Source organism: Symphalangus syndactylus, chromosome 1 (assembly GCF_028878055.3).
Source record: "Symphalangus syndactylus isolate Jambi chromosome 1, NHGRI_mSymSyn1-v2.1_pri, whole genome shotgun sequence".
Taxonomy (NCBI): Eukaryota; Metazoa; Chordata; class Mammalia; order Primates; family Hylobatidae; genus Symphalangus; species Symphalangus syndactylus.
The window spans coordinates 69,361,447-69,384,871 of NC_072423.2; the positions used below are offsets into that span (position 1 = coordinate 69,361,447).

Sequence of the window (23,425 nt, forward strand, 5' to 3'; positions counted from 1 at the left end):
TACTCTGTAACCCCGCACTTTGGGAGGCTGAGGAGAGAAGATCACTTGAGGTCAGAAGTTTGAGACTAGCCTGGCCGACATGGCAAAACCCGGTCTCTACTAAAAATACAACAATTAGCCAAGCATGGTGGTGCATGCCTGTATTCCTCGTTACTTGGGAGGCTGAGGCAGAAGAATCGCTTGAACCTGGGAGGCAGAGGTTGCAAGTGAGCTGATATCATGCCACTGCACTCCAGCCTGGATGACAGAACAAGAATCTTACTCCAAAAAAAAAAAAAAAAAAAAATTACCTGCATCAGGATTAACATTTACAGTTTTGCAGATTTGGTCATCCAAATCCAAAGCCATTTGGGTTGGTAAATGGTTTGACAGTGTTTGTTCTTATTTCTTGTAAAAGACAATGAATAATTGGCTCCCAGAGTGTCATTAGGGGTTATTCACATTTGCTGATGATTAACCACCAATGGCTCTTGGACTCCAGGGACAGACTTCAACTTACCACTTTCTACCCCGATTAGAAAGGTCTTCCCTACTCTAAACACAACTGTGTCCCATTTCAGATCCTTGCTCAGGTTTTTACACAAGATTTGTGAAAAATCTCCTTTAATACAAATGAGAACCAAACCTAAATGTCCAATAATTGGGCATTGGTACATAAATTATATCCATAGTTACAATGGACTATTATTTAGTTGTTAAAAATGGATGTAGCCTCCCCGAGTCAGCCTAAGATTGGGCTGGTGTCTTCCTCTCCAAACTTGTATCACTCCAAAGGTAGTAACTGTAAGTCTTTCTATACTTATCATTCCAGAAAAATACAAATACAGGCATACAAAAATTTTATGCAAAAGGGATAATATTGTAGAGTTGTATACCTTGCTTTTAAATAAAACAACTTAACATCTATTAATAATCTTTCCATATCAATTAAATCTGATTTACTTTATTGTTGCAATGACAGAAAAGCAAAGTTTTCATGTCCCCCCTTCCGACCTCCACACCATGTTTTTTGGTTATCTGGATTCCTTTTTAGTTAAAATACGAATCTACAGGCTGTCCAGCTTTTTAAACACAGAGTTTTTCTTTCCTATGGTTTGTATAAGCTCTTCATGAATTAAGTCAATTGGGCTTATGCCTGACATGTACTACAACTATTTTTCCAAGTTTCTTAGCTTTTGAAAATTTTATACAATTTTTCCTTAAACATAAATTCTTTCTAAGAAACAAAATACTTATAAACATTTATATCTCTTATCATTTCTTGATTTTGTGCTCTGATTAGAAAGACCTTCCCCACTCCAAGATCATATATTTACTCATGCTTTCTTCTGGAAGTGTGTGTTTCACCCTTGGCACTACTGACATTTTGAACAGGAGAATTCTTGTTGTGGGGGCTGTGGTGTGCGAGGTAGAATGTTGAGCAGCATCCCTGGTCTCTATCCACTAGATGCCAGTAGCAACACCTCCTCTCCAGTTGCAGTCACCAAACATGTCTCCCGACATTGTCAAATGTTCCCTGGAAGGGAAAATTGCCACACACAAACCCTGCTTTGAGAACCACTATTCTAGAATATACATAGGTGCATTTTAAATTACTTTTACATTTCATTCAGATGAATTGTACTTATGTTAAGGGAGTGAAATGGAGATTTAGCTTTATTTTTTGAACCAAAGGTAGTCAATTATCCCAATTCAATTTATCTCTGATATGAAAAGCCACCTTTGCCAAAATCTAAATCCCCATTATATTCTAATCTGCCTCATTATTGTTTCCTCTTTATTACTTCTCCAACATAAAACTTTTACATTTAAATTATAAACTTCAAAATATGCTTTAATATTTGGAAGGCTTCCCCAGTGTTCCCCTATACCAGCTCTTCTCTTTCAGAATTTCCCCAGCTGCTGTGAGGTTCTAATTTCAATGAACTGTGGCATTGTTTCATCAATTAAAAAGAAAAAGAAAGCCCTGTTGGTATTTTAATGAAAATCACTTTGAATTTAAAGACTGATTTGGGGAGAATAAACATCTTTATATAACTTTCACTATTGGGTCTTGCTAGAAAGAATAAGTTGTCTTTTATTTTACTTGTCTTCCTTTATGTCTCTCAGTAGGGTTTTAAAGTTTTCTTTATAAAACTTGCACAAATTTCTTGTCAGTTTTATTCCTAGATATTTCATCATTTTATTGCTATTATAAATGGCTACTCTAGAGCTTTGGGAAGAAGTAACTGTGATAAATGGAAACGTGGATGAATTAACCCTTTAATGGAAAGAAAAGGAATAAGTTAAAAACTGGTACAGTATTCTGAAGGTCTTTTATAGTATAAACATAGTACTTAGACAAATGATTTTTTTTAAAACAAATGGGGACACATTGCCTTCTTGCATTTATATTAGTTCACTGCTTTTTCCTCTTTGTCAGATGAGCTTTTGAGCTAATACAAAAACAGGCTGTCTCTTACTTATCATTTTTTTTTTTTTTTTTTTTTTTTTTTTTTTTTTTTTTTTTTGAGATGGAGTCTTGCTCTATCACCCAGGCTGGAGTGCAGTGGCCCGATCTCGGCTCACTGCAAGCTCCGCCTCCCGGGTTCACGCCATTCTCCTGCCTCAGCCTCTCCGAGTAGCTGGGACTACAGGCGCCCGCCACCACGCCCGGCTAATTTTTTTGTATTTTTAGTAGAGACGGGGTTTCACTGTGGTCTCGATCTCCTGACCTCGTGATCCGCCCGCCTCGGCCTCCCAAAGTGCTGGGATTACAAGCGTGAGCCACCGCGCCCGGCCTTCTTACTTATCATTTTAAAAAGAAAAGAAAAAATATTTTAAAAATCAATACAATAGAAAATTTGGCAAAAGTTATGAACAGGATTGTGCAGTGGCTCAACTTGTAATCCACGCACTTTGGGAGACTGAGGCGGAAGGATCCCTTGAAACCAAGGAGTTCAAGACCAGCCTGGGCAACATAGTGAGACCGCATCTCTACTTTTATTAAATAAATAAAAAATATTTTAAAAATAATGTTATGAATAAGCAAGAAGAAGAAATAAAAATGACTAATACGTACACAAAAATGGGCTCACCCTCTCAAAGAAATGTGAACAATAAAAACATTTGGTTCCATTTACTTACCTGGGAGATAGACAAATAGGAAATTGATTGATAATATTCAGCATTAGTGAGGGCACAAAGAAAGAGATCTCACATAACTTTGGTGAGATTTTAAATAGGTAAGATCATTTGGAGGCCATTTGGCAATATCTCTCAAAATTCTGAATGAAACACGTTTTGATGCAGCTATGCCACCTCCCAGAAACTCCTACAGATATGCTCACAGAAGCCCCAAAAGGTCTGTATGCAAACTAACATTCTGTTGGGCCCAGCTGGTTCATTATCAGTATGCCCCAGTACACAATCAGAAGGGGCTCTTCTAATTGGTTGATGCGCATATTCTACCAGTTGTTAAATATTTCAAATATAATTGCACTATCTTTTTGTGCTGAGTTACACATTGGAAACAATTAAATGCTCATTACTAAGAAAATAAATGAAAAAAGCAAATTGCAGAATAGTAGTATTGTTTAGATTATTGGCCCACGGGTTATACTGGCAGGATAAATTAATTAACTCCCACAGACATCAACTTCTTCATCTGTAAGATGGGGATAATAATACTTTTTTTTTTTTTTCCAGATGGGGTTTCGCTCTGTCTCCCATGACTGGAGAACGGTGGTGCAATATAGCTCACTGCAGCCTTGAACTTCCAGGCTCTGCGGGCTCTACCTCTATGCACTACAGGTGTATACCACCAAGCCCAGCCAATGTAATATGAAAATAATAATAATGAGTACTTTTTTTTTGAGATGTAATTTCGTTCTGTTACCCAGGCTGGAGTGCAATGGCGCAATCTCGGCTCACTCCACCTCCCAGGTTCAAGTGAATTCTCGTGCCTCAGCCTCCTGAGTAGCTGGGATTACAGGCTCCCACCACCACGCTCGGCTAATTTTTGTATTTTTAGTAGAGATGGGGTTTCACCATGTTGGCCAGGCTGGTCTCGAACTCCTGACCTCAGATGATCTGCCCACCTTGGCCTCCCAAAGTGCTGGGATTACAGGCATGAGCCACTACACCTGGCCATGAGTACTTCTTAGGGTTGTTTTAAGGAGTAAATAAAATAAAAGAAGGAAAGTATTTGCATACCGCCTGGCATGCTGTATACAATAAATGATTATATCCTTTCTTTTTTTTTTTTTTTGAGACGGAGTCTTGCTCTGTCGCCCAGGCTAGAGTGCGGTGGCACGATCTCGGCTCACTGCAACCTCCACCTCCCGGGTTCAAACGATTCTCCTGCCTCAGCCTACCGAGCAGCTGGGACTACAGGCGCGTGCCACCACTGTGCCACCATGCCCTGCTAATTTTTGTATTTTTAGTAGAGACAGGTTTCACCATATGGGCCAGGCTGGTCTCGAGGTCCTGACCTCGTGATCCACCTGCCTTGGCCTCCCAAAATGCTGGGATTACAGGCATGAACCACCACACTCAGCCTCTATTCTTATTTTTAATTATTCTTATAGTCTCATTTTCTTTTCTTTTTTTTTTTAGTGTCTTTTTAAAAAATTTTTTAACTTTAATTTACATTTGGTGGTACATGTGAAGTTTTCTTAAATAAGAAAACATGTCACAGGGTTTGTTGTACATATTATTTCATCATCCAGATATTAAGCCCAGTACCCAAAATTTCTGCTCTTCTCCCTCCTCCCACCCTCCTCACTCAAGTAAACCCCAGTGTCTGATGTTTCCTTCTTTGTGTTCGTAAGTTCTTATCATTTAGCTCCCATATAGTCTCACTTTCATGCATTATTCATTTGATAAATATTGGGTACCTATGATGTGTTAGGCACTGTGTTAAGTGCATAAAGGTTTTGTTTGTTTGTTTTTGTTGTTTGTTGTTGTTTTTGAGACGGAGTCTCACTCTGTCACCCAGGCTTGAGTGCAGTGGTGAGATCTCGGTTCACTTAAGTGCATAAATATTTAATAATGAAAATTTTTTTTAAATAAAAAAATTTAAAAAAGGATTTAATAATGAACATACATTTGAGTGGGAGGTCAGAGGGAAAAAACCAAGCCAACAGCCAAATAAGCAAAATAATTGAAAACTGTGATGTTATGGAAGAAATAAAGGATTGAGCTAGATTTGTGGTTCTGAACCAGGGGTGATCTCCCTCCCCCATTTCTGTCCCCATGGAACATCTGCCAACATGTGGAGACATCTGTGTTTGTCACAACTTGGGGGAAGGATGCTACTGGCACACACTGGTTAGTGTCCAGGGATGTTGCTAAATATCCTACAATGCACAGGACAGCCCCACAAGAAAGAATGATACAGCCCCAAATGTCAATAGAGCTATGGTTGAGAACCTCTGAGCTACACGATGGCAGTGGGGCTACCTAATTTAGGTCAGGTGATCAGCGAAGACTCCTCTAAGAAGTAACATTTAGGCCTAGCCTTGACTGGTGAGAAACTGCCAGAGGAGCAACAAACCGTGAAGCACCATCCCGGGCAGAGGGGATGTGGGAACAAATAACAACGGAAAACCCATTACATTTGTGCATAATATACAAATGCCTAAATGAAGAATGGAAGGGGGCAGTTACCAGGTCGGCCATGTCTCACTTAGTATATTCTTTCTTGCTTCAATTTTTGAGAAATTTTTTTGTAGTTAAAAAATGAGAAGAAAAGCAAAAAAAAAAAAAAAAAAAAAACGCAGACAGATTGGAAGAGAGCTTCTTGTAAAACTGGATTTCAGAGCACAACCCCCCCACCCAGTGTTCAGGAGGCCCTGGCGTCCCTGGCATAATCTGAGGTCAGTTTCTGCCCTCCACATCCGTCTGACCTTCTGAAATGACAAGATTTCCCAGAGACCACTTGATTTATAATCAGATAATTTATGTTCGGTACCCAGTTTTATGCCTTTTAACTTTATTATATTTGGATGTGTTAAGTGATCTTAACTTTTTAAAAAAATAACTAACATCACTAGTTTGGGCATTAAGTGAGATTAAATAAGTGTTTCATAAACTGTAAAGAATAATATAGACACAGATGTTGAGAATAAGGAGAGTGAAGCCTGTGCTCAAGGAATTATCTTTCCGTTTTTTTGTTTTTGTTTTTGAGACAGAGTCTTGCTCTGTCACCCAGGCTGGAGTGCAATGGCGCGAGCTCAGCTTACTGCAACCTGTGTCTCCCAGGTTCAAGCAACCCTCCTGTCTCAGCCTCCCAAGTAGCTGGGACTACAGTCGCACGCCACCACGCCCAGCTAATTTTTGTATTTTTAGTAGAGATGGGGTTTCACCATAATGGTCGGGCTGGTCTCAAACTCCTGACCTCAGGTGATCCACCCACCTCGGCCTCCCAAAGTGCTAGGATTACAGGCGTGAGCCACAGCGCCCAGCCTATCTTTCCGTTTTATCCCCCGGATTCCAAAACTCATTTGGGTAAATAGAAGTGATGACTTGGCTACAGAGGAGAAACGAGGGCTGGGAAGGGAAGTGCAGGCTAGGAAAACTGACTAAAAACAAAAGTAGTAGCACCAGTTACATTATTCATGCAAGGAAGATGAGGAGAATTATCCTGATGGGGCTGATAAAATCACCTCAAGATGGCTCTAGGCCAGCCCCAGGCTCTTAAGACAATGGTCAGCTCTTTCTTAAGCAGCCCAAGACCCTCTGACCTGAGATGTGACTGGATGATTACAGACCTCTTGTCCAGTGTTTAGAACCTAGCTGTCTGCATATTTTATAAAGATACCTGCCTTCCAGAGACTGGAAGTAAAAGAGATCCAATGACTGGGTGAGTCATCCTTTCTCCACCTAGAACACAGTCCTTGATGGAAATCATGCTTCATCAATTGTTGTTGAGTAGAAGAAACAAATACATCCTCCAATCTTCACTTGGTGGACCTGGCATCAAAAAATAATCATATTAAGTGCACTTATTAGTACACTTTCCTGGCTTATCTGCCTTTCCAAGTTTCTATTTGAGTTCTTGCCTTTGAAGGGTTTGCAGGCTGTGAAAAGTAACTTAACTTTTTAACAACTTTCTTTGCTTGGCCTTGAGGCAGCTTCAGAAGATAAGACACCAAAAGGAACTATGTGTGCCTGGAGAGAAAAAAAATAATGGTGAAAAATGTTTATCAGCAGCCTCCGCCAGCACCAAGCAACGCCTCAATTTTACTCAAGCAATTTCCCAACTCAATTAACATTCATATGAATCAGCAAATAATATGTAGCAAATTTGAATCTATATACTTTTTTTTTTTTTTTAAAGGCACTGGAAAGAATCTTAAGTCATTGAATCCGTTTTATAGCAAGGCCCTGAGACTGGAAGGGACTGACAGAGCTAGAACTGAAACTTGTTTTTCCACCTCGAGAAAAACGAATCAACAAAAAATACCCCTAAGCAATTGCTGGTATCTAAAGCCCACTTTTTTGAGGCTGTTCCCTTTGTTACGTTGCGCTGACCCTAGGCACTTTCTTCCCAGAATGCACCAAGAATCCAAAACTCCAAGTTTGGGATCAGCGTTGGTAGCGGGGAGGCAGTGGGGGTGCATCTACGGGGGCGGTTGAGCTATAATAAGCTTTCGCTGCATCACAGAATTGTGCCAGTGTTTCTCTTTGGAGTGCCTCGCCAGCTTTAATAACTGTTTGGATATGACTTGCTCAGGCAAAAGGTGTGCATTGGCCCGATCAAGCCTGACTTCTAGCCAAGGTGAGTTCACACCTCCATTAAAAGAGGCTTTTAATTGTCTCCGCCGCTCCCCCCTTCCCCTGGAAAGTTTGTTTTCAAGCTATGAACCCTTTCCAATTCTCAGTTTCCATCTTGGTTGCCTGAGAATCGCAGTCATTAGCCAAGTCCGCTTGGACGAAAGCAAAGCTACCTTTGTGTACATAATGAGAGCCACCGCGTGGCCAAGGAGAACCACGGGGAAGAGGGAAACATTTTTGTCTCGAGCTGGCTAAAGCGGGCGGGGGATGGCAGGGTTCAACCGACCGAAGGCGTGTTTTGTGGAGTGGCCTCGAAAGCGGCCGAGGCAGCCGAAGCCGCTTTCGAAGTTAGCAAACAAAGCGTCTCCCCAGTAACCGCCCGGTTCCAGACGAGGCTCCTGCCACTCAGGCCGCGGAGTCGCAGCGTCGCCCAGCCCCCGGCTCCTCCTCCCGGCGTCTCTCCTCCCTCCGCTCCCGGCTCCCCAGCGGATATGAGCCACCAATCCCAGCCACAAACAACCCTTCAAATGAAATAGCGAGGCGGCCCTCTAACGGGCGGCGGGGGCGCTGGCCCCCTCCCTGCGCCACATCTGCCCCGCACCGGGCGCAGCAGCTGATTCATCTGCAGCCAGGTCCGGGAAGGAACTGTGCTCCCGGCAGTTGCAGGGCAGCGTCGGGGCGGGTGGCTTCTCCCCAGGACCACGTTCCCCGCGAGCCGTTTTAGATGTGTGTTCTCTTCTGTGCCCAGCAGTCAGCAAACCACAGAAAAAAAAAAATCATAAGGTTGCTGCCTTCTTAGAGAGACGCTTTTTTACGCTTTTTTTCCCTGTTGATTCATTTTAGTCCTTTAATTGGAAAAACCAGCCAGGCTTTTTAAACTCTGGCCTCCACGCATTCTAGGGGCGGGGGTGTTTTTTTTTTTTTTTTTTTTTTTTTTTTTTTTTTTTTTTTTGAGGGAGGATGGCAGGCTAGCTCTAATTTTCGGCGTAATCCTGAAACAGACGCTCCAAAGTCGAGTTAGTTATCCCTTGGCCGTCTTAGTACTCCTCGGGTTTAATCTTATTTCCACAGAGTTTCTTCTGCCGGGATCTCCACCGAGGTTATCGAACAAAAACAGCACAGAGCTCAGACTGGAGGCAGACCCGGGCGCTGTCTCTGCTAGGCTTATTTACGTTTGGGGCTTTTTTTTTCCTTTTTTTAAAGTGATGGGGGAAGTCTCATTGTGTGGCATGTGACAGTTGGTTTGCTTCAAAACAACAGGACGTAACCACGCGAAAACTAGAACCAGAGGAGGGGGCATGCGTTTAAGTCAGTCAAACAGCATCTGGTCTTTGAAAGCGTAATTTCATCAAGAAACTCCTGTTGGATCCCTCCTAACTGTGGACCAAAATAAGTCAGCAGGAACGTGTGTTTACTTAATGGCTAGTTTCTGTTTGAAATACCGCAGGGGAGGAGGGATCCCCTAGCAGGGTTCCAGTCCTAAAAGTAGACACTGTTGACCGAAACAGATAAGCAGCCACGGCGTGGTCACCCCTTAGCTATAAAAGTGGCCGCTGCCGGGGTCCGGCGACTCGCGGTGTCAGGCGGAGTCTTGGCGAGGCGGGCGCGCGCCCGGCCGTCCCCAGGCAGAGACGTTTAAAGAGCATGTGAGCATGACAAGTGTCTGTCCGCAACGTGTCAAGATTTCGAAACTGCCTTGCAATCCAGTCCGGAACTCGCAGCTTTAGCCCGGGGGAACAGACGTTCGCTTAGGCTGTGTCTCATCATCTCCCCCCCAACCCCCGCCGACCCCCCACTGTTGCTGCTGGAGGAAGAGCCCCGGGAGAAGAAGGGTGCGCCGCGCCGCGCCCGCGTGTCAATGGCAGCCGCGCATTCTGGAAGAAGTTGGTTCTTGTCTCGAATACTTTTCCTCCCATGCCCCGCCCCTTGAATCAGAGGCGGCTGTCTTGTGCGGCTAGAGCAGGGACAGGAGGGTTCGGGGCAGCTGTCAAAAACGAGACGGGGAAACTTTTCTTCCCTGGGGTGGAGGAGGGAAGGAGGGAGGTGTCCTTTTTTCCATCTGTTGCAGTTTCCGAACCAAATGCACCCTCGCCAGCCCCGGGAAGAAAGGCCCAAGGGAGAAACCTGGGGCGCTCGGCTGTGCCCCCACCGCCGGGCGAGGGATGCGGGCGGTCAGTGCGCGGCAGGCGGAAAGGATCGTGTTTCTGGACCCGGCCACCCCCCGAGTCCGCGCCGCTGCCCCCGAGGGACGAGTGACAGCGGCCGCCGCGCTCGGTCCAGTCTTCCCGGCTGGAAGGTGCGGGGGAGGGGCGGAGGAGCAGCGGGAGGGGGACGGGGCGGGCGGCTGGGGGCGGAGGCAGGACCTCCTGTACCTTCCCTCCTCGCCTCTCTCACTCTGACAGCGCCGAGGTGCGCCGAGCAGGAGCAGGGAACAAAGGAGCGGAGAGGGGAGGGGAGAGAGTTGGGCGAGGGAGAGCCCCCGGCCGGCTGCCAGAAGATCCCGGCGGGAGGAAGCCCAAGTGTCACTTGAATTCCACCCAAGGAGCGGGCGCCTGGGATCAGAGCGCCCTGTTTAGCAATAACGGCTGGAGCACGTCCTACAAGTTACGGGAGAGTCGGCTGTGAAGGAGACGTTCGCTTGTCCCCTGTGTCCCCGCTCCTGGCCCCTTCAGACCCCAGCCTTGCCTCGCGCTGGGAGGGGAGATCCAGAATGAAAGGCAAGAAAGGTAAGGCGGCCGCGGGCTGCGCGCACCAGGAGACGCGAGTCCGGGGAAACGTGCTGGCCGGGCCGTGCCGCGCGGAGTCACTTGGACTTTTCCGCCCAGGGGCTCTCATTCTGGAGTGGCGGCCGTGCTCTTTGTTGAGGCTGCGTCTGAAACGGCAGCGGTTGTTTTCCTGCTAGACACAACACGAGGGGCTGTTGTGGGGCGAGCCGCTCCACGCTGCTGGCACGTTGTCAAGAAACACGCTCAGCGCCTTGTTTGTGCGCCTGCAAGTTTCATTGTCTCCGCCGACACCCCACGCTCGGCCCAGCCGCCGCGTGGCTTCTCGCTCTTTCTCGCGTGCTGGGGATATGGGGTCCGAGTAGGGAGGGACCCAGCACCTCGTTTTTCCCGATCCGGACCCGAGGCGGCCGGGGCCGCGGGACCGCCGCGCCTTTGTCTGAAAGTTCCACTCCTAGGCTCCCCCCGCCCCCGCCGCCCCCGCCGCCCCCCTACTCCCAGCCGGGCCCTAGCACTGTTTTTTAGGGATGTGGTGTTTTTACGATCGAAGGAATGCGATTCTGGACCCCCTCATCGCCCTCGGGTGTAAACAGCTTTGGAAAGCCAGACTTTTACAAATTCCCAGTCTCTCAAAGTTTTCCCACGATGAATTTTGGGGCAGGAGGAAGAGTTAGGACCCAGGGCCAGCAACTTCAAGCGACATGCAGTCAAAATGCGTCCAAATGTGACAAGCAGGGTTGGTTGTAAGTGCAAAGAGCAAGGCTGTCATTGTTTCCACGAAGCGTTCTGGAAGCTTTACAACTAAAACTTGCCGTCAGTTTGGTTTAAAAACAAAATACACCGGAGGGGGACGGGCGGTGTAGAAACCACACACAACACCCTGAAAGGTCAAAGAATGTGAAGTCCCTTTTGAAGTTAACTTTTGAGTCCCTGGCTGGGAGGTCCCCCGAGTGTTCCACCGTGGGCTGGAGATGGCGTTTCTGTTGTGATTTATGTGGAGTGGTTCAAAACAGAAGTTAATCACTCGGGAAGCGGACGGGGCGGCGCTACTGCGCATGCCCGGGAGCCGCCTGGAGTTTGGAACTCCACATTCTTTCAGACCCGGCCCGCTGGGGGGCGTTCCTAGGGGGTAGCCGCAAGGCCAGCGGCGTTCCTTCGGCTGCGTTTCTGTGGAAGGCCCTGAAACGCGCGGAGCTTCCCTCTGCCGCCAGGCTTTCCCAGCGAGAGTGAAATTAAACGTGAAAATCGGGTCAACTGGTAGTCGTTGTTGGTAGAACGCCCTAAGGACCCCTCCCCGCGGGACGGAGGGAGGACTCGGGACAGGGAATTGGCTCTGGGAGAAAACGCGCGGGGAGCGTCCGAGACGCCCCGTGAAAGCCGTGCCGACCCTTGGGAGGGCTGACAGGTCTAGAGAGACTCGCTGTCTGTTGTGGTGGGCCTCCCCGGAATAAGTGAGGGGCTCTGTGTTTCGAGGCTGGTTCTAGCGCAGAGCCGGGAGTCCGCCGGGGTGGGCTCCCCGCATTGTTCGGGCTGTGGCGGGGGCGGCTCTGATTACTTTCCATGACCCGCCCCCCAACCCGGGAATCCCCAGTGCTCCTTTTCCACGGCTTTTCTGGCGTCCCCCCGACTCTCCCGCGGCACTTTGGTCTACCTTCCCCCAGCGCCTTGGTCCTCCCTGGCGACCCCCTCTGCACTCCCAGGGTCCTCCTGCCTCCCCACCCCCGCCACCACCGGCGCGCCGCCCACAGCCGCGTGCCCTCTCCCCGGAGCTGGGGACCAAGGCTGGGCCCCGCCGGCCGCATCGGTGGGAACTTCCGCGGTCCCCATCCCAGGGCGCACAGGGTCTAGCTCCTCGGCGCCGACTCATGGAAACAATGAGAGGTGATGGGCTGAAGGGGAAACTTTGCCACTGGTTCAGGGCTTGTCAGGGGAGCCGAGGCTGCCGAGGTTACCCGGGTTTCTTTTCCCTTTTAGGTTTCCCTGGCGAGTCGTCTGGGGTGGGCAGGTCCCTGAGAAAGTGGGATTCACGGCCTCATTTCTAGTTTCTTGGGTCCTGGAGTTTCTTTGCTTGTGCTAACTCGTGCAGTGTGCGGGCTGGCCTATTTCACTTGAGGCCGAGGAACTCTCAAGAACAAAAGCTACTTGCTTTTCCTCCTTGGGCCCCTCCCTCTCGTGCTCCTCCGCGGTCCTCCTCTAAAACTACCTTGGACGGGGGAGCCTTCCCCGTCGGCTCTGGAAAGACTCCTGAGGAAATCGGGCCCTCCTTACTGTCTTGTCTTATAAAAGTCTGCAAATCTATTCAAGTTTTCTTAAAACAAGTGCACTTTCAGCTCCATTCTTGAGCCCGGGGTTTGGTAAGACTGGTTTGTGATAATAGTGTCCTCCCAGAAAGCTGAGAGTGACGCCAAAAGATCGCCTAAAATGACTTAAAAATAATCTGAAAGATTGATAAGGAAAACCCACTAAGTCTTTTTGCTCCCAGTTTTTAACTGTTGAATTCCTTCTTTGGGATTGCTCTTTGGCTGGGGTAGCCAACCACACCTTGGATTTGGTGGTTTGAGTGTTCGATTCCTGTTGCTTCTCCCAAGGAGATACTGATTTTTTCTTCTTTTTTTCCTGGAGACCGGGTCCGGCTATGTTGCCCAGGCTGGTCTCGAACTCCTGGGCTCAAGAAATCCTCTCGCCTTGGCCTCCTGAAGTTCTGGGATTACAGGCAAGAGACATTGCTCCCAGCTCAAAGGAGAACTTCTGGTCAGGAAACTTGTTGGGTTAATTTGCTTTTTCCTAATTGTGCATCTCGACTTTTCCCAGCAATCTTTTTTCTAGAGTCACTTCACAATCAGTGTCTCCCTGCCTCCCTGTCTCATGATGTTACCGAGCTATTCAGAAAAGAAAGTGCAGGGCTGGGCGCGGTGGTTCACGCCTGTAATCCCAGCACTTTGGGAGGCCTAGGCGAGCAGATAATCTGAGGTCGGGAGTTCGAGACGAGCCTGACCAACATGGAGAAACCCCGTCTCTACTAAAAACACAAAATTAGCCGGGCGTGGTGGCTCTTGCCTGTAATCCCAGCTATTCGGGAGGCTGAGGCAAGAGAATCGCTTGAACCCGGGAGGCGGAGGTTGCAGTGAGCCGAGGTTGCGGCATTGCACTCCAGCCTGGGTGACAAGAGGGAAACTCCGTCTCAAAAAAAAAAAAAAAAAAAAAGTGCAGGAACAAAGTCGCTGCTTAGAGCGGCGGGATCCTCAGGCCATGTTGCGGCTTTCTACACAACATTTCCTTGTATGCGGATAGCGTGAAAGAAGCTTGTGATTCTGCCCCCACCCTCCCCACCGCCACATTTTTTAAAGTGTAAGCAAAGCAAGACGTTTGGAAACAAGTCTTAACCGGGAAACTTTTCAAAAGCGCTGTTACAATAGGAAATGAGTAAGAAGGAAAAAAGTCTTTGTTTTTCCAAGCTGAGCCACAACCAGGAGGGAGAGTTTTAATGAAAACAGTCCTGACAGCAGCAAACGTGGTTTTACTGCAGTGAAATATCAGCTGGCGTAGCCAAGGCACTGAAGTCTTAACTTCCTGTTACTTCAGCTTTTGTGCACATATTGGAAATATTTGTTAAGAGTTCCAGAGGCCTGGCATTCATTTATTTAAATGAACTGAGAACAGAGTAAAGTCGCGCTGTAGTTTGGTGTTGCTTAACTGAAACCTGCTTTTGTGTGTCACTAACCTATTCTGAAAGATCAGGCTTCTTGTCAAACTAGGCAAGCAGATCAAAGGGCAGCCTTCAGGGGCTTTTTTTGTTTCAGACTCTTTGTGATTACCAGTTTACAGTTGGGAATTCACTGTTCAATGAGCAAATTTTCACACTTTTTCTAGATTAAAAAAAGGTAGGAGATAATAGCCTTGAGAGGAATATCTGGCTTTTCAGACGTTGGAGAGTTTAAACAAATTGCTTTATTCAAATTTGCTTTAGTCATTTAATTAACTTGACACCTTTTTTAAGAGTTCGATTTCTTTAATTATTAAAGCCAATGTGAGACAGGAACTCAGCTATAATTTCTTTAAGCTATTTTATTAATAGTTCTTCACCCAGATTTCAATATGGGTTTTGAAAGTCTCATGTTGTCAATAGTGAAAGTAGTTTCAGTTTTAAATGGGCACTTTTGAAAAACTTTTTAAAAACTTAAATCATCAGGGGAGGGGAATTTCAAATACATGGCAGTTAAAACTTAGGATTCTTGTGCGGTTTATTCGTAGCTGTTTATTAAGCTGTGAGCTAAAGTGAATTTGCAAGTTCATCCACCTCTTTGTTAGAACTTGCTTTACTTTCGTCTTTGGAGAGTTCTTCCTTTTGTAGGAATACCCTGCAGCACCTTCTGCCCCCTGCAGTCCAAAACTAAAAATGTGTCACCAAGTCAGAGTCAATTAAAAGGGTGGGAAAAATTCCTTTAAAAAACATGATCTTTAGCTTAAGAGGAATATTCCGTTTTTATTTCCTGTCAAGGGGAACTGGCTCAATTAAGGTCAAGTCATATTTTCAACCAAAATTACGTACTACAGAGGAAAGAAAGTATAAAAGCTAAAAATGCTTACCTTTACAGTTTTGTTATTTTAATTACTTCCCCTAATATAGAGTACTGATTTTTTTCAAGCATGCCATTGTTTGTAATTCATTTCTGTTTTTAAGATTCTAGGTTGTCTACAACAAGCAAAAGAATGTATTTCTTTAGTCATTCGGAGTAGGCTGCTGTAGTTTTTGAAAGGTGGAATTAATAGCGTTTGTTATTTAATTTTTTTTAAAGTTCAGAATGCTGTTTAAATATCTGTAAAGGCCAGTTCTGAAGCTTTATTGAACCGAGTCCATCTGTGATTTAAATATTCTCTATGGCTTGTGAATTCTTAAAATTTCTGACAGGATTAAAGTACTTACAGCCAAAAGAGCTTCCTCTGGGGCTTGCATATTCAGTTTCCTTTGTCATGTAGTCATTTAAGAGTAAACTCTGCTTATTGATATGTAGTATTCTATTCCAGGTTGAGATCAAACTGGTAGCTGAAATTTAGGAGACTTTTTTTTTTTTTTTTTTTTGAGACGGAGTCTCGCTCTGTCGCCTAGGCTGGAGTGCAGTGGCGCGATCTCGGCTCACTGCAAGCTCCGCCTCCCGGGTTCACGCCATTCTCCTGCCTCAGCCTCTCCGAGTAGCTGGGAATACAGGCGCCCGCCACCACGCCCGGCTAATTTTTTGTATTTTTAGTAGAGACGGGGTTTCACCATGGTCTTGATCTCCTAACCTCGTGATCCGCCCGCCTCGGCCTCCCAAAGTGCTGGGATTACAAGCGTGAGCCACTGCGCCCAGCCTAGGAGACATTTTTAATTCATTTAGTATTAGGCATCTTTTGACCTTACTAAAGTACCAGTAGTAGAAAAATGTTTTTGTGTGATGAAACTGAAAACATCAGTGGTCGTATTTAATAAAAGGTGACTAGTACTGCCCATTTAAAGTAGATGTCTAACTTTGAATAAATGTACATAGCAATGAATAAGAAATGACCATGCATGGTGTTAGCAGAAAATTTTAACATGTGTTTTACCTTTAGAATACTAACTGGGTTCAGTGTAGTATGTAATTTTCCTTCCTTATATCCGTGAAAAAAGTAGGAGTGCTCCCTTTTTCAAACCTTCAGTAGAGGAAGGAGGAAGAGTAACATTTAAAATGTACATTAGGATACTGATTAGGTTGCTTTTCCTAGTTAGCACTGATCTTAGAAAGAAGGTTGGTAGGCACATTCCAACTGCCACAGCACCCTTCCTGTTTCAAATGTGGCAGGTTATTCATTTTGGGTGCAGTTTGTCTCCTCCAATGATTAGACAAAAGAGTTTTCTGAGCATCATTCAAAAGGAATGTGAGAAGTTAATGAATCCTAGAGGAAAGCGGCTGAGAAAAGGCATCTGGTGTTTGGTTGAGAACCTCCCATGTGGTGCTAGTCAAATTACTTTTACTTGTACCCTGAATTCAGGACAGAAAACACTGCTCCTTCTCCTCGCTCTCAGTTGTTGGGAAAACATGGTTACATTGAATGGTCAGCGTAAGTGAGCTTTGCAATAGTTGCTGTGCTTATAAAACAATTGACAACTGGCCCTTGTCCTTTCCTAGGTATTGTTGCAGCATCTGGCAGTGAGACTGAGGATGAGGACAGCATGGACATTCCCTTGGACCTTTCTTCATCTGCTGGCTCAGGCAAGAGAAGGAGAAGGGGCAACCTACCCAAGGAGTCTGTGCAGATTCTTCGGGATTGGCTGTATGAGCACCGTTACAATGCCTATCCTTCGGAGCAAGAAAAAGCATTGCTGTCCCAGCAAACACACCTGTCTACACTACAGGTAAAGAAAGAGAGCATGAGGTTTACGGATGCATTTTTATTTTCAAAGTCATTTTATGGCATTCCTGTGTGTGTCAAGTCATTAAGCTCCTCGCCACTCAAAGACAGAAGGAATATCTTTTTATTGTAAACGTGATAGTGTTAAAAGCTAATAACTAGCTATTTAGAGAACACAGAAACACTTGACAGTCACCTATCAGATAGCATTTCCTTTAATGCCCAAAAGAACCTTCCTTTATGCAACAGACATTAAAAGGAGGTTAAACCTTACTCTATTGTCCAGGAAACTGGTTTGATATTTAAACAAGGAGGACTTCAGTGAGGTAATTCATGTTATGTCTGTTGACATAGTCATTTGAACTGGGAAAAATCAGTTACTGGGAGGAGTGGCCCTTTTCATAAGGAGAGGTTTTCCTGTAGTTGATTAACTTAAATGTTGGGGCAGTAGGTGATAGGTTAAAATGGGAAGACTTAAAAGGTAAACCTCTCTCTCAAATCATTTTTAAGCATTTGAGATTTTATATCTTTTTCTTCGTCCTGAAAAGGTTTAAGTATGAAGAGACAAAAAAGGAAATTTGTATTAGAAACTAGAAGAAGGTTTATGACAGGTGGTAGCTTGCTTTCTTTTATTTATTTATTTTTTATTTTTTGGTAGCTTGCTTTCTTGGCAGAGCTCAAATACCTTGAAATAACATTGTAAGTTCAGATAAGCCTTTTCATGCTTTCTTTAATACGGAGAGCAAGATCAATTAGGTACCCCATAGAACATTCTCAGAACCCATTGGCTGAGTGAATGAGGAAAGTGTTAAAGCGTACCGATATGATTTCAGGTCTGTAACTGGTTCATCAACGCCCGCCGCAGGCTCCTCCCTGACATGCTGAGAAAGGATGGCAAAGATCCAAATCAGTTCACAATTTCCCGCCGTGGGGCCAAGATTTCTGAAACGAGCTCTGTGGAGTCCATGATGGGCATCAAAAACTTCATGCCAGCTCTAGAGGAGACTCCATTTCATTCCTGTACAGCTGGGCCAAACCCAACCCTAGGGAGGCCACTGTCTCCTAAGCCGTCATCCCCGGGATCAGTTTTGGCTCGTCCATCAGTGATCTGCCATACCACTGTGACTGCATTAAAAGATGTCCCTTTCTCTCTTTGTCAGTCGGTTGGTGTGGGACAAAACACAGATATACAGCAGATAGCGGCCAACAACTTTACAGACACCTCTCTCATGTACCCAGAGGACACGTGTAAATCTGGACCAAGTACAAACACACAGAGTGGTCTTTTCAATACTCCTCCCCCTACTCCACCGGACCTCAACCAGGACTTTAGTGGATTTCAGCTTCTAGTGGATGTTGCACTCAAACGGGCTGCAGAGATGGAGCTTCAGGCAAAACTTACAGCTTAACCCATTTTCAAGCAAAACAGTTCTCAGAAATGTCATGATTGCCGGGGTGAAGGCAAGAGATGAATTGCATTATTTTATATATTTTTTATTAATATTTGCACATGGGATTGCTAAAACAGCTTCCTGTTACTGAGATGTCTTCAATGGAATACAGTCATTCCAAGAACTATAAACTCAAAGCTACTGTAGAAACAAAGGGTTTTCTTTTTTAAATGTTTCTTGGTAGATTATTCATAATGTGAGATGGTTCCCAATATCATGTGATTTTTTTTTTCCTCCCCTTCCCCTTTTTTGTTATTTTTTCAGACTGTGCAATACTTAGAGAACCTATAGCATCTTCTCATTCCCATGTGGAACAGGATGCCCACATACTGTCTAATTAATAAATTTTCAATTTTTTTTCAAACAAGTATAAATCTAGTTGATTGATGCCTTTTTTTCATGACATAATAAAGTATTTTCTTTAAAAACTGTTGTAATTCAGAGTATTTCTGTTGAGGGAGGCGCTTCTTAAAAATGAGTAGGAATATAGCACCCCAGTGAGCAGGAAGCTGGGGGGGTAGGGTGCAGTGTTAGGGGGTGTCACCAGCTCTTTGAAAACCTGTGGACAACAAACCAGTTTGCATAAACAGGATGTGTGATATTTACTCTTGATAGGAGGCATAGCAGGCCCTTAGAGCTTTACTTAAACTGCATGGCAAATTGAAATGAATCATTTCAGTGTTTAGCTAGCCACTAAATCCCTTACTGATCTGTCCTGCATAGTTTAAAACATGGCTGTGTTGTAAAGAAAAGTCTTGAAGCATCCGGTTATTGCTAAGTTTTCAGAAGAAAAACAACGCAAGCAAACTCTTGCCCTTTTTCCACGTTACCCTTTAACCTTTGTTCAGTGGTACATTTAGTTAAGGCATTTGTATTCAAAAGTAGCATAGTATTTGCAGAGAAATTACCTTTTAAAACATCTCAAAATGTTTTCTAAAATGATGAAATAGTGGGGTTCTGTCTATGGTGGGATTGTTAGTTTATTAGGTGAGTATTTTCCAAGGTCACGGTTTGTGAAAAAATGGTGCTATGTACAAGTGGAGTTTGTTGGGATAGACAATCACTTAACAAAGCCCAGATGGCCAGAAGGGAATTGGTGTTGCTCCTTTCACTTGTATGGTTGAGCAGATTTGTCACATGCCACAAAACCATTCTTTGTAGTCATGCTTAGTACGAGCTTTCTTTGTTGTTACAGTCATGTTCTTTCCAGCCCTGCCCCAGCTATGAATTGTTTAAGTGTGAGGGAGCATCAGAGCTTCAGTATTGTTTCAAGAATGTAGAAAAATACTCACAAATTTGTCTGATTTTGAAACTATTTTAGAAAGTCCCTACTATAGAAAGAGCTAAAGTCAGACTTCTCTTGTAAGTGAAAGAAGAAAACTGCTGGATGACTACCAAGAGGTGTAAGAAAATTAGGTGAGGGAATGTTGTGCTCTAGCCTGTGGGGTGCAGCTTCGTAGGGCACATCAGCTTAGAATGGTCTGGCCCCACCTCAGAGAGTCACAGAAATAGACAAAAACCCAAAAAGTACTAGTAAATACAAGGAACAAAATAAACATTAATAAAAATGAATGACGCAAAGGTGATCAAGAATCATTACTTGCTCCAACAGCTAGATCAAAGGCTGAACATTTTGCTTTAGTATAGATGAGGGAAATGAGCAAGTCCTAAAGGGCTTGCCCTGTTACGGTGTTTCATCACTCATACTGGAAGGGGAAGGAAAGGAGCCATATGACTCATTTAAAAGAAAAACTGTAAGTCACCTTAAATTCCCTATGTTTTGCTTCATTTTTTCCCTATTGAGGTTGTTACAGGTCGTGGTTGATAATAGCTGATGTTGAATGAATGTAATCCATTATTTAAAAACAGGTACATTTAATTGAAAAGATAAATGTAAAAAGCTGTTCATATCAAAGCCAAATAGAAATGATTTTTATGTTTATAATTTACATGGTGCAATATATCTTTTTAATTTGTTTACTTTTCACCTGTTTGTGTTTTTGAAGTTCATCCCATAGCATATAGTTTGGGTCTTGCTTTTTTATTTACAGTAAATGTAAACGACAAATGCCTTTTACTTAGCATTTGTCAGTTTACATTTACTGTAATTATTGATATGCTTAGATTGAGTTTACCATTTGGCTTTTTTCTTTGCTCCTCTTTTCCTGCCTTCTTTCAGGTTGAATATTTTTATTCTCATATCATATTATCATATATTATTATATATTAAGATATATAATTAATATCACCATTCTCATATATAAAATGTCTTTTTCTCTGATTATGTTTTAATTTTTCTTTTTAAAAAAGTATTCTTTTTTTTTTTTTTTTTTTGAGACAGAGTCTCGCTCTATTGCCCAGGCTGGAGTGTAGTGGCATCATCTTGGCTCACTGCAACCTCCACCTCCTGGGTTCAAGGGATTCCCTCCCAAGTAGCTGAGATTACAGGCATGCACCACCATGCCGGGCTAATCTTTTTGTATTTTTAGTAGAGATGGGATTTCGCCATGTTGCCCAGTTTGGTCTTGAACTCCTGGCCTCAAGTGAATTGCCTTCCTCAGACTCCCAAAATGCTGGGACTACAGATGTGAGTCACCAAGCCCGGCCTATTTTTATAGGTTTAGAGGGTACAAGTGCAGTTTTGTGTTTTAATTTTTCTTTTGGTTTATAAGCTATACACCATATTTTTTAAATGGTTCTTCTAGGTATTACAACATACATCTTTAACCTACGACAATCCACTTAGGGTTAATATGATACAGCTTCATAAAATACAGAACCTTGCAACAGTATAGTTCCATTCACCCTCCCTCTCCTCTCTTCCTTGGTTTTTCACATATATTACAGCTACATACATAATAAACGCAACAGTATGATGCTATCATTTTCACTTAAAACAAGCGTCATTTAAATGATTAAGAGAAAAAAGAATGTATGTGTCTTTTATATTTGCCAAATATTGACCATTTCTGATGTTCATTGTCTCCTGTAGATTTGAGTGACATCTGAGGTCTTTCCTTTTCAGCTTGAATGATTTCTTTGAGAATTGTAGTCCAGTGACAAGTTTAGGCTCATTGAAACGCTTTGAAAATGAGCTCATGGAAAATGACTTTATTTCACTTTAATCTTTGAAGGATCATTTCACTGATGGGGAATTCTGGGTTGATAGCTTTTTTTCTTACAGCACTTGGCAGGCATTTATTGTCTTTTGGCCTCCATTGTTTCTGATGAGACATCAGCTGTCATTTGTATCATTATTCTCATAAATACTATGTCTTTTTCTCTGGCTGTCTTATTTTTGAATTTCAGCAGTGTCACTAAAATGTGCCTAGGTATGGTTTGTTTGTACTTGTTTAGCTGGGGGTTCATTGAGCTTTTGGATCTGTAAATCTTAAGTTTTTATTTTTATTTATTTTAAAATCAAACTTGGGGACATTTTGGCCATTTTTTCAATTTATTTCTTGGTTTCCTGCCTCCTAGAACTCCAGCAAATTTACATTAGATCACTTGAGGTTGTCCTGCATGTCTCTGAAGCTCTTTTTTCTTCAGTCTTGAATAATTTGTGTAATTTATTTGCAATTCACTAACTCTTCTACTGTCTTCAGTCTGCTCATGAACTCATCCAGTGGACTTTCATTATAGTGCTAGTATTTTTCACATGTAAAATTTCCACTTGATTCTTTAGCATTCCTAATTCTCTGAGATTCCTCATTACTAGTTATGAATATATATCCTTATAAACATTTATAATAGCTGCCTTAAATACTTGTTTGCTAATTGTAACATGTCCTAATCAGAATCAGTTTCCATTTATTATATTTCACTTCTGTATGGGGTCACTTTTTTTTTCTTGTCTAGTGATTTTTTATTATATGCTGGACAGTAGGATGGTACATTAATAAAGACTATGGATTCGGCTACATTCCTCAGAACAGTTAACTTTTGTCCTCAAGCAGCTCATTCGCCTGAACTGAAACTTCAAACCATCCCGTAATGGATAGCAGCCGAAGTCTCTGATTAGTTTTCAGCTTCCGGCTGCTGCCTTTCAATGGACCCACTGGTGTCTCCTCTGCTGCACAAACCAACTAGGGATTTGAACAAAATTTCTATTCAGAGGTTGAGATTTGCTCCTTCTTCAGTTCCCCTCTTTCCAGAATTCTTCTCCTAACTTTCTTAACTTTTGCTCTGCTCTGCCTACCCCATTTCTGTCCTTAACATCTCAAGCCACTGAAGTTGCAGCTTTCTGCCACCCCTAACCTTCTGAAGAATGAGGACTGCCTTCAGGCATAAAGGTACATTTGTACATCTTGAAGTTCCCTTCTTTTAGGGGGAGACAAACCTCCAGTTTCTGCTTTTGGTTACTCTTCAGGCCTTCAACTAGCTTTTTGTTTGTTTAACTTTTTGTTCATTCACACTTTATGATTGTTACCTGGAGGGAATTAGTCTGAAAAAGGAAAAAAAAAAAATCCACTATTACTAGAAACTAGAATTTTACTATAGTTACTTTGAAACTCCAAATCAGTGGTTCTCAAACTTAACACTGGAATCACCTATAAAGCTAAAAAAAAAAAAAAATACTGTGGCCTCGAGTTGGGAATTTTTAGAAGATCTCTTAGTGATTCCAAAGATTGAGAACCATTGCCTTAAATAATTCTTTAAATCAGCCATTGTTTCTCTCCTTATCCAGAACATGGGGAGTTGACCATTCTTTTTCCAGACCTAAAAACAAAACAAAACAAAAATTGTTTCTGTAGTCTTTTTGTTTGGACAGAAGGACTGAAAATTAGAGTCTTACAGAAATGTAATTTGCTGTAGAATTATTTTGTCACCCAGGTCAGCTTGTTCAATTAGAGTTTAGCATAAATTTGATATTTAGCACTATATACACATAGCTTATACCATACGTAAAGCTAAGCCTCTGAGTGATAGACCCCAAAACTTACTGCAGGAATACAAAATATTCATTTGTATTAAATCAAAAAGTAAAATTTATCTCTGGAAACTGGGCAGAGAGCAAAAAGCAATGTTTAGAAATCAGTTTTAGGTCTCATTCAGCTCATCAACAGGAGAATGTGTCAAGTCTTAACCTCCAAAAATCGTGACCTCTAAAAACAGGCTATGTTC

At 43.5% G+C, this 23,425-nt stretch overlaps 1 protein-coding gene across 7 annotated transcripts; it reads left to right on the forward strand.

The window, feature by feature from the left end:
- The first annotated feature begins 7,507 nt into the window (after nt 1–7,507).
- TGIF1 (TGFB induced factor homeobox 1) lies at nt 7,508–18,729 on the forward strand. Of its 7 annotated transcripts, none has more exons than XM_055237392.2 (4): nt 9,014–10,054; nt 10,301–10,484; nt 16,628–16,854; nt 17,684–18,729. In XM_055237392.2, the coding sequence occupies exons 1-4, from the start codon at nt 9,839–9,841 to the stop codon at nt 18,257–18,259; spliced, it is 1,203 nt and encodes a 400-aa protein (XP_055093367.1). In that variant the 5' UTR covers nt 9,014–9,838; the 3' UTR covers nt 18,260–18,729. The 7 variants fall into 7 exon arrangements, with proteins under 7 accessions (XP_055093376.1, XP_055093367.1, XP_055093385.1 ...); XM_055237420.2 differs by having other exon boundaries at nt 10,037–10,054; nt 10,161–10,484; XM_055237401.2 differs by lacking the exons at nt 9,014–10,054; nt 10,301–10,484 and adding an exon at nt 7,508–7,762.
- Nucleotides 18,730–23,425: the final 4,696 nt, after the last annotated feature.